This window comes from Pieris brassicae, chromosome 6 (genome assembly GCF_905147105.1).
Source record: "Pieris brassicae chromosome 6, ilPieBrab1.1, whole genome shotgun sequence".
NCBI classification, from domain to species: Eukaryota; Metazoa; Arthropoda; class Insecta; order Lepidoptera; family Pieridae; genus Pieris; species Pieris brassicae.
The window spans coordinates 18,600,346-18,612,155 of record NC_059670.1 but is presented as its reverse complement, the minus strand read 5'-3'; the positions used below and the strand labels follow the sequence as shown (position 1 = coordinate 18,612,155).

The 11,810-nt window shown below is 31.6% G+C and overlaps 1 protein-coding gene across 1 annotated transcript; it reads left to right on the top strand.

The window, feature by feature from the left end:
• Window positions 1-546: 546 nt before the first annotated feature.
• Window positions 547-10,555, top strand: LOC123711172. The gene is made up of 15 exons (XM_045663618.1): window positions 547-577; window positions 868-963; window positions 1,293-1,387; window positions 1,918-1,984; window positions 2,099-2,265; window positions 2,541-2,647; window positions 2,934-3,068; window positions 3,309-3,412; window positions 3,989-4,107; window positions 6,048-6,207; window positions 6,763-6,817; window positions 7,204-7,589; window positions 8,154-8,200; window positions 9,171-9,301; window positions 9,654-10,555. Exons 3-15 carry the CDS (start codon window positions 1,367-1,369, stop codon window positions 10,078-10,080), a joined length of 1,926 nt encoding a protein of 641 aa, XP_045519574.1. The 5' UTR covers window positions 547-577; window positions 868-963; window positions 1,293-1,366; the 3' UTR covers window positions 10,081-10,555.
• Window positions 10,556-11,810: the final 1,255 nt, after the last annotated feature.

The following is an 11,810-nucleotide window of genomic DNA, read 5'->3' as shown; positions in this document are numbered from 1 at the left end:
ATTTTATTGGTTTGGAAATTGGATTTGAATTAGGTACATAAGAAGTACATCAATGATTATAATTTTATATTGTTATGAATAATGAAACTGGCTAAAATTCTATATACATCAATATTTAAATTAGATAGAAGGATATAGATTGAAGTAGGAAAAGGAATTTTAATGGACAAAAGCGAGGAAATAATCGCGTGATTGGTAAATCAGTATCAGTTGACGTTTGTGTCCCGCGTTGTGTACAATGCGCAAACTTACCTCACTGCCTCTTGTAATGTACAAAATGTTTGCCGGTATATCTATAATACATTTTTAAGTTATTTGAAATGGCACAGCCCTAAAGCGTGTTGCAACACAACGTTCGACGTCTATAATTTTTTCAGACATTTTTATTTCAATGCGTGTGACAAACAGGTTTTCGAGTCTATCATTTGTCCCGAAATCTTCTGTATTATTGCAATTTTCGTAAATATGTTAGATGCGCCAGCGCTTCTTTTTATAGTTGTCAATTGTCATATATCAAACCATTAAATAATATGAGATAGATTTTAAAGCTTAAACATCGTGAGCCTTGACTTGATTGGTTAGTATTCTTGTTTAGTAAAATATAGATAGTAGGATTGAAGTACAGTCAATAAAGTTGTTTTGTGTTTATTGTTTACTTATATATATTTTCTAAAATATAACATATACACCTTAAAAAGTAAGTAAATAAGAAATAAAACACCATGTCCGAAAATATTAAGACAGTAAGCCGTAAAGTTGTTGATGTCTTAATGCAACCATATGAAAATCCTAAGTCTAAGAACGCAAGAGACCGTAGCCAAAGCCCTATTATCTCAGAAGCTGGTAATGATGATAGTTACATTTTAGACGAAATAGCTAAATTGCCCGACCTTAGTGAACTATATTGTGAAGATGAACAAGATACTTCTATAAGCACGTATGACTATACAGAAAAAAATGACGGTGAGTTAAATTTCTAGTAGTTTATGTTTTTGGTATTATTATTATATCAGTTTGGTTATTTAATATCAGTAACTTTTCTCCCCATGTATTTTTCCTGATAGTTCAAACTGCTCTCATGATCAAATTAAGTTACTTTATTGTTTCAGTTGTAAAATTATTAATGCATTACTTTAATGTTGTTTATGATATGTAAATTATTGTTTCAAAATCTATCAATTTTAGTCATAAAAAAAATTATTACTACTTATAGTTTAGTGTTAATGTATGTTATTAAAACCATAGTTAAATATTATTGGTATTTGCATTTTTATTTATATTTTGATTTTCAGAGACGTCCAAATCTGACGTCTATCACAGAAATTTAAAAAGGAACAGACAAGATGGTTTCAAACTTTTTACAGATATGCAAGCTACTATTATTCAGGTTACCTTTTAAAATATTTTGTATAGATAATATAAAAGATTTCTGATTTTTGGTTCCTGACTTTTATTTACAATAAGAACTTGCTTCTCTGATGAAAATAAAGATTGTGCAAAAAATACTTATACCCAAATATCTACAATCTGTAATAGGCATAGAAGATTGATCAAGGCTGGCCTATAATTAAAAAAAATGCTGAAAACAGACCAATACCCATACAGCGTTATCTCTTTTGGATTATTCTTAAACTCATATTTAACATGGATACAGGAAGCCTCTAATAGTTATTTAATCACTTGTGTCATACAGCCAATAAGTAAATGTAATAAAATATTATTAAGGTGTTTATGAATGAGAAGAGCAGTGTTGGCTAAAACATACACACACACTCTGTCTGTGCACACTTGCTAGTCTAGCGAAGAAAAAGATTGTGAGGGTATTAGGGCCTTAGACCAAAGAGTCATATTTTTTTATTTTTTATAAATAATAAATTAATAGTTCAAGTACATAATTATTTTTTTTCTTCTATCCAGGAGCCTTCACACAATAAATATGATATATCACATCTGTTGAAATACAAAACTTTAACAACCACTTCAAGTAAGTATGATAATTTTCCTAAACATATTTAAAAATAATGTGTGCCTCAGCTAATCTAGATTCCATTTTACACTATCCAAATGTCATAACCAGTGTTTGTTAATTTTTTCAAAGCGCAATTGGATAATTCACGGCATATAACCATGTTAATAAGACAAAGAGAAAATTGTAAAAAAAGTGCAATAGTGTTTAAAAATAAATTGAAAGCCTTAAAGCTTCATAGTAAAAGCAGCAAATCTTCAAGTACTGATAATTTTGACAAAAAGAATAATAAACTGCAGGTATGTTTAGTATTAACGGAGCTCTAATTGCTTCAAGCTTTTCAATTTTTTGTGAGACTTTGTACCAGGAGTGCATTCTTTTTTTATAACCAACATCAAGAAACCCAAAGGAAATTTATAATTTCATGCTTTATTTCTAAATTTGTGGCAGAAGTGAAACATTGTTTATAAGTTATACTGTATAAGTAGTAAAGTATTTATGTATTGAATCATGCATCATGTTGCTTTTTTGTTTTTTTCTGTGTTTTTTATTGTCATTATATGCATGTCAATAGTTGAAACTCCATAATAAGTTGAAGGCTACCGGCAATGTTGTAAAGATGTTGGATGAAATCATAGAAGCAGAATGTTCTGAAGTTTACAGTACAGAAGTAACAGACAGGTTTAATTTCATCATTTTATTACTGTTTTTATTTTAATTTTAATTACAATTAATATTGAAGGTAAGATAAGGGCATGTTAACAAATGGCCTTTTAAGTTAGCCAAAAGAATATTCAGCAGATGTGATCACTCACTCTATGAAATGTGTTTTTCATGAAATTTTTTTAAATGTTTAATGCTTAACCAAATAGATTCAGTTAAATACTTGTTAACTGCAGCAATTATTTATTGTTAAAGTATTATTTTATCTTACAGGACTAGTACTATTTGTCTATTATTTTTGTAGAAACCAAGCACAGAAACAATATATGTACAATTACGAATATTATGACCCGGAACTACACTGGTGTCATATTTGTAACGTGTTCCCGCAGACCGCGAAAGATTTTCTAAAACATTTGCATAGCAGTCTTCATCAGGAGTAAGATATTTTTCCTTATATATTAGTTCTATACCTTAAAATACTTAGCTTAATATTTTGAATCACCTATTACTATCTTATAGATGTTTGTTTTCTTTTGACAATAACCGTTACCTATACTTCTTTTTACGAACTTAATGCTTTAATGGTGATTTCTTTTGAAATTGTAAATATAAATAGGAAACTGTTAAACAAATATTTCTTATTTGTTTTTCTAATATGTCTTTAATTATGTAATAGAAAAACTGGAGACCACATTGAAAAGCCGTGGAGTGAACAGACGGATTTCGACGAAGGTTTCCCTCATGTGCCTTCTGCTCCATCAAAACGAACTCCTATTAGAGGTTAGTTGTTAGGGAAGGTTAGTTTGTAAAAAATAACGTTTATAGAAAGCTGTTAAAGAATTGTAAAAGCACTCTATGGTCTCAATTTACACACGGGAGAATTTACGCAGCCATTGTAATATAATAAAGATATATATTTTTTTCGATTTACGCTTCGATGTGACTCGACCCTGCGTTAGTATGAAATAACCCTAAGCCAGTGAATTGTAAGATTACAAAATTCTATATAAACTTGTAAATTTTAGCAAATAAGATATGTTTTATACTCACTACAAAATGTTTGCATACTCAGTAGGCCTAACATCTTAAATCCTAGCTTGAAATATGTAGCCATAGTATAATATTATCTTTTTAGTTTTATATACTCATTGCCAGGTTGCCTTTTCGAATAGATTTTTTTATATTTATTGCTGAGACTTTAATAATATGTGGGTATACATTTTAATAACATTACTTCATTACAAAGAAATGCATTTTCATTTGTAACAGAACTTATGTCTGAACCTGTTATATAAGTCCGTATTCTATATCACGTTTCAAGGAAGATAGACAGATTGTATTAACAGAGATATTTAGGTCTTCAGTTCTATGTGCCAACAACAGCGTGGTACTGTAAGCTGTGCAAGCACTTTATGGGCGACGCGCACTCTGCTACGAATCATCTGAAGTCAATCATACACGCTAACAAGTATAATGTAAGTGTCAATAATCAAAATAAAAAATACTGATAACTGATAATAAATTAAAAACAATCAGATGTGTCTAAGGGCGTAGATCGGACGAGAAAAACTGGCAATAAACTCCGCCAGTCTTTGTAATCGCCAAGGTTTTTGTTCAAGTTACAGCTGTAACCAATGAACTAAAATGGTTCTATACGTGCAGAATATGGGTTATGCACTCGAGTCCAGTAAAACAATAGCTACAGCGAAAGCGACAATAAGCAGGTTTTCCAATAAGTTAAGCAATAAGCAGCCACAAGTTTTTGATGATTATACAAATTACGTTACTTTAACGTACCATAATAAATCTTGTAAACATTTTGAGATCTATTTCTTACTAACACTAATTAACAATACAAGAATGTATAAAATCTATAAAAATTCTATATTTTTTTACAATCTTCACCACTAAGAGACTTCTACGCTGATCACTCACTTGGCTATTAGAAAAAATATGATCACGTAACAGATACTTTCTGAGGCCCAGGCCTTCAAAAGATTTCACTTTTATTTAATTGCATCTTGATCCACGTAAGATAGATATTTTTTTAAATTCATATGTCTACTAAGACATCATGGAAAAATACCATCTAGCCTAACTTAGACTAATAAGTTATTTAAGTCTATATTACTTATAATTGTAACACTATTTACAGGCTCTAATAAATAGAAGACACTCTTCTTGTATATTTTTATATCTTATATTTTGTTCACGTACCACTATTCAGACCTTAAGACTAAAATATAAGATGGAATAAAACATTATATGGATATAAACGAAACGATGTAAGTAAATAATACGTGGGTAACACTGAAAATGTTTAGAATTGGCCGGTTAGAAACATTTCCAATGAAAACTTTTTTTGAATTTCATTTTTTTGAAATTTTAGAACTATTTGGTAAGCTAATGTAGAATATTGCATTCATTTGTTTTTGTAAATTGGCGGCAAATCTTAAACTCTTGGTACACGTGAAAATGAACCTAACGCGAGAAAATTTTCGGTCAATGATTTATTATGACTTTCGTTGTAGGCTTCCTCAACAACAAAGCTATAATAGACTGCGATATAAAGCCACTATTTACAATTGGTTTAACGAGTTTAAGCGTGGACGTAGCAATCTTAATGATGATCCACGTGAAGGACGTCCTTTGACCGATTACTGAAGATGAGAGAGTGACCTATCTGCAGATACGGGCAAGCCTAGGCATTGGTATGAGTCAAGTTCAAAAAATAATACACGAACATATAGGCGTCAAGAAGCTTTGTACCAGATGGATTCCCCGTACTTTAACCGACGATCAGAAACACATTAGCATGGACTGGTGAATATTTGATTATGGCAGGTGATAATGAGTCATCCGACATACAGTCTTGATCTGGCTGCGACTTTCATTTATACCCAAGAACTAAAGATTTTGTACATTAAGCCGTGTTCAGTGTTACCTAAGTAGTAAGAAAACACGACAAAAACAAATCTTTAGCTGGTCAGACTTGGATCTGGGTATATACTGCTATTTTTTTGACTTAATTTACTTCGATACGGGTTTTCGTGTTCCCACAGTAACAGTACTTGTTCCTATTTCACCGTGCAAACGTGTGTGTGTGTGAAAAGTTTGGTTTTCTTACTTATTTTTTATTATCGTTCGTCATATCATTTAATGGTTGCTTACAAACATTTTGTAAAAAAGTGCTATTTAAAAGAGTTCCCGAGAGTTCATTATTTCTTTTCGTCCGTTCTACGTCCTTCATTTGAGGACTGGCAGTTTTAGAAGCATTATTTTCTTACAGACGAAGTGTACATTACCCCCATGTGACAAAATAGTTTGATTTTTAAAGTAATTAGCTTTATTTGTTTAAATGTCGTTAATTGAATAAGAATTGGCCAAACAGTTTTAAGAGTATTTTTTATTTCAGGAATTTATTGGGCATAACCCACATTTTGAGACTGATTGGATTTCCGATCGCCAGAAAGCGTTCGAAAAAGTTCGAAGATTGAAGAGGCTGATCGGAAATGAGAAGATGGTTAGCATTTGTGTCAGTAGTGACTCAGACGGTGAACCTACTCATAAGAGGGGTAAGTTCAGGTATTCAAGACTTATAGAGAAATAATATCCCGTTAAGAGGCAATCTTGAAATGCATATTGTTTATCGTACATTAATATATTTATTATACTAGCGTATTCGTCCTTTTAAAAATAATAAAAATGACTTTTTTAACGTATACTTATTAGACTTCCGTGCTGAAAGAAATGTTTTATGTCCGCAAATAGCATTTGGTCCTTCGGTGAAACCAAACATCGTCAGGAAACTGGCATGCCTTAAACTCAAAAGTCGATGACAAATGTCAGACAGAAGACTAATCTTTACTTGTCTATGAAATTAAAATTACCATAGAAGCGGATGCAATCTGTTTCCCCTTATATAGGTTGTTAGGTTGTGGTATTGCTAATATCTAAAAATGCGAACGGTCTTGCTTATTAGACGTGTTACTATACTTAATAGTTCTTCGAAATTCAAAAATAATTGCCGTCTTAGAGAAAAAATACATTTTAAAATATAATATAGATAATTTTATACCATTTTTTTTAATGAAAGTGATTTATAAAGCTACAAATATTATGTGTTTCAGAAAAACGGATGAAAGAGAAGCATCACAATAAGTCTAGGAAAGAGAATATTTTTAAGTAAGTCACAATAAATAGTTCGATGATTTATATTTGTAAAATACTCTTTAATAAGGTAAATAAGTTTTTTTAAAGCAGTTTTTGCCGCGCATCACCACTATATGGAACCAGATGTCCGCTGAAGAGAAAAGGCCAGCAACGCATTTGCGTATTTCTTGCAAGTGAGCCTCCTGCCCGTTTGCCTTCTGTTACATTAAGAAAAAACTGACTTTATTAAATCGATAAAATCATAAGTAATTTGCAAAACTAACTAAGTTGGTCAACTGTCTACCAATTTGCAGCTGTCAAAAACTATTGTACTTGTATGTACTATTGTTAATTATAAAAAAAAACCAACGAAAAACAAAACAAAAAATCCAGTTGAAACATCATTTTAAATTTTGTAGGGCAAACTCAGAAAAAATTGCCGATTTAGATTCAACGCGATCCCGACAAGATACATTGACTCCAAGCGATCTTGTTTATGACCGTTCTGTCTCTCGTGAGGTAGATGATAATGAAAGAAGACGTTTAGAAGCACGTTGGAAAGATAAAGATAGAGAAGGAGAGAGACGGATGAACGAAAGAGAGAAGAATTCTGACGATAGAGAGAGATACCAGGAGAGATCGAAACTGTGTTATAACGAGAGGGAGCGACGGAGAGATGAAGAAGAAAGAGAAAGAAGACATCGACGGGATTCAAGATATATGCAGCAATACAAACGCGATTCGAGGGACCTTGCTCGATTACGAGAGACACCACAAACTAAAACAAAATACAGGGAAGGTTATGGTAAAAAAAAGTTCTTTTTTCTCCTCTCAAAACACTTATTTTCTCAAAAAACACGGAATGTAATTATAGCTGGAACGATAGGCGTACGCGTAGCTTGGCCTTGTATAGAGGACCAGTGATATTTTTAGTGGACTGCAATAAAATCAAAAATGACCATATTTATTTTGTAATTAAACCTGTGGGCCAAATATAAAAATATATGTATATTTTGAAATAACTTGCGGGCATTTGTTTGTTTTTTTGCTTAGAGCGTTCAAGTATTACGTAACAAACGGGGGGGGGGGGGGTTCCTCTAGAAAAACGCTACGATGCGGGGCGGGGATTGAATTACGCGTTATTGTTAATTTTATTTTCCACTTTCCAGTTCTTTACACTACATAATGGTAAGTTTTAGGTATAAAGAGTCACTGGGATTGGTACAGAAACGTTACGGAGCGTTTCATGTGGGGGGTAAAGAATCTCCAAAAATTGCGTGACGTAATACTTGAATGCTCCATTAGAACTTAAGGCCGCATATTATCGCATGAAAAATACTCCATTTTTTAGCATCTTCTCTTTTTATAGCAAAAATGTTGCCGGTACCTGAAAAAGACGGGAAACCAAAATGTAGTGTAAGTTTTTTCTATTTAACTTAAATTAACTTTTATGATGGAATGTGCTTATCGAATCGACCCCGAGCTTCCATGGTCTGAGAAACAAATGTTTTAGTTTGTAAAACTTTGTTTTCTTAGAGTTTATTAGGTACTTGATACCTAAAATCTAAATTGATATTTGAAATGGAACAGACAAACTGCCCACGACTTACAGAACTATTGTGTGTGGCTCCATGTTTATTATTCTGTGTAATTTTTTCATGATACATCCTTTTGTGTGATAAAGTTCTTTTGTTTTTCTTTATAAGTCACTAACTTTTTCAGCTTGTACTGGGACCTATAAATCCAAAAATTTCTATGAGAAATTATATGATTTATCGCATTTAGACCATGTCTATCTATGCAAATTAAAATGAATCACGAAATGTTTGTAAGCGCTAACTTCCGAACGACTACACACAATTGTATATTTTTGCTTCATTTATATTCGTTATTATCAGTTTAACATATTACAGGTACAAGCCTTGTGTTTGATAGAAAATATAAAGAAAAACAGATTTTTGTTTTTAAACCTGTGTATCAGACTGAGATACCTTGAATATATTGGCGAATGATGGGACAATAATAACAGTGTATTAACATCACAATAACACAAAACATGATAAAAACTAACTGTCTTACTGTTAAAAGCAATTTCTTCCAGGCTCTGGGTTGCCGTAAAAATGACAACCATACCGTAAAATACAATACAAAACTTTAAAAAATATGTAAAATCCCGCGCAAAATAAAATCAATGTATATACAATTTTGTTAATTGTTAAATGAATTTGCTCGGCGAGGTGACAAGCCACAGCTAGTTAATAGTTACTTTAGTGTGTAAGGAATTTGTACCCCCTTAGTGGGCTTTGTAGTGTTTAAGATATTTTTATAATTTTCAAAATAATATATGATAAAAAATAATAATAATGTTTTCCCAATTATTTTACAGATGCAAGAACTAAAAAAGACTGCGGCGGAATTATATAACAAGGAACGCAAAGGGAACGAAAGCCTTTATCAACTCGCTGCCTCTTGGCTAAACAACAATCCTTTGCCTATTTATCCATCAATAGCTGTGCCGTAAGTTAATTTATATTACTATAAATATCGGAAATACAGCCTTAGTAATTTAAAACTCTAAAAAAAACAACTCTTTGGATCTAAGATTTCCTTCACCGTACATGCGAGTGTTAAATGCGCTTGCGCATGAAGATAATTCATTATAGAGAGTCGCATCCGCAAGCACAAACAAACATACAAAACCACATCTTAGAAATCTAGACTAGAATGACCATTTATTTAACACAATTGTTTCCTTAAAATAATAGTAGAGTTACTGCTGTAGTGCTTGCAGTTCCATGATAAGCTTCTTTTGTTCAAAAAGAATTGCTTTGGTAAACCTATTTTTATTTAAACCTTTTTTATATTTCAGTGACGTCGACATAAATCAGTATTATCCTTATGGGTATCCTTATTATATGGGACCTGGTTATGGATTAGAGTCTATTATGAATCCCGGAATGATAGCTCCTTGTACCAGTAACTCCGGAACGAGTTTATTGGGCGAACCACCTCTATATTACGGGTTTAATAAAACATTCTCACTTTTGTATAATCACATGAATCAGCAATCAATGAGAAATAATGTATCGCAGAATTCAAAAGAGCCAATGGATAAAGAAAATAATAGTACAGAAGAAAATGAATCGTGTAAACAAGATGGAAATGAAGATGAGAATAATGGAATAGAAGAAAATTCAATAGTACAACTAAACCTACAGAGTATTAAAGATGAATCTCAAACTGTTACGGATTACAAAGAGCAACCTCCTAATGATGAGAAAAACATTGATGTTTAAACATCTGACAATCAAAACGCATTTATTAAAACCTAATGCTAAGCAAAGATAGTAGCACATACCCGGAGTTGTGTTGGCCTAGTGGGCAAATGAGCGACTTTCTTCCATGAGGTCGTAAGTTTGATCCCCGGGTTCCAATGGACCTTTCGTCTATGTGAAACCAGCATGCCTTAGAACCAAAAAGTCTAGGGTGTGTCAGGTAGAAGGTTGATCACCTATTAGAAATGATCACGGAGACAACGGAATAATTCAACCGATTTCAAACGTTCAAATAACCCCATGGTAATGTTGACACCTTCACTTAATAGCCCCTTTTAAATAAGTTACCTCTGTAAGTATTTGGAGGAAATATTTAGTACAATAAGTTTCAGGTATTTTTCGCATTTTAAATAATGTTGGAGTTGTGCCTTAAATATCATGTCCTATATGCATACAATATAGTTTTTATATTGAATATTTTTGTAACAGAAACAAATGTAAATAAAGTATAGGTAACATCGATTTTTATTTCATACCAGCTGCTCCCGCGAACTTCGTTTCGCCATAACATGATGTTTTTGTTTAAATAATTTTTTTTATGATATTTTACTTAGCCTACGTTTGAGAAACTGTTTTTTCTTTTTCCTTCTTACTCAAAATTCAAGAAATAAATAAAAACCTAGAATTCGTCCAGCCGTCTTCGAGCTTCGGAACATGTTTTGCTATTAATTTTTATTATTTACAACTATGCATGATCAACATATATTTTGAGACAATGTTTTTTTGTAAGTTTGACAGTTTCAATAAGTTTGATAAAGACTCATGTTTAATATATAGTTTTATTAGTATTTGCATACAGATTTTCAACTAAATTATTTATCATTACTCAACAGAAGATATTAAAATTGTCCGATTAAAACACTAACGTGTCGATAAAAGCTATCTATGGACTGTGGGTCAAGCAAACATCTGGTTATGGAACTTATCAAAAAGAACTTAGTTTTTTCTTTTGATAACATTTATATCTGCACCAATATGATATAAAGATTTGTTTGTTTGTAATGAATAAACTACAGAACTGATTATAGATTATTTTTATAAAAATGGCAGCTTATCGAAAACGCTGTTTTACACTTAAATCATATAAATTTTATTGTGGCAGGTAGAGTTCATGTTAATCTAAGTAGAAACGTTAATACGTAGGGACTTTAATAATAAGACTTGTCATACGGAGTTGAACAAATTATTGCCAGAACATTTTGTTCTACTAAATCTCTTTATCGGAAAACATTTCTGCATAATAATTATGAAACAACTTCTTGTTTAATAACTTTTTAGTATGATTAAATTTTCGCTACACGTAGTGTATTTTCCTTTCTATATGCGTAAATTACATGACATACATTTATGTTCTAAAGAAAATTATCGCGTGGAAATTGATACGGAATAAATGTACAGCATTGACAAGTTAAATATATACTCGATTATAAAGATAAACCAAACAATAACCATTGATCAATAGAAAATACGCAAATATCTGAGGCCTATGGAGGGCTGTATCAAATGAATGCATTTATTAGGAAATAAATTCAGTACTTATCAATAAACAGGAAGTAATAATAACACTTTATTTACATCATATTCACAGTATTAGCAAACAGGAGAGAGAAAGAAAAACGGTTGTCTTAATGATAAAATCAGTTTCTTCCAGATGTAAACATTCTAAATATTAAAAAAGATAATACAATAAT

Bases quoted from the DNA above. Each gene is read 5' to 3' on its own strand.
- LOC123711172 (XM_045663618.1), top strand. From the start codon at position 1,367: ATGCAAGCTACTATTATTCAG. The intron at 2,648-2,933 runs GTTTAATTTCAT...TTATTTTTGTAG, and splicing joins AGTACAGAAGTAACAGACAG to AAACCAAGCACAGAAACAAT. The intron at 4,108-6,047 runs GTAAGTGTCAAT...TTTTTATTTCAG, and splicing joins TACACGCTAACAAGTATAAT to GAATTTATTGGGCATAACCC.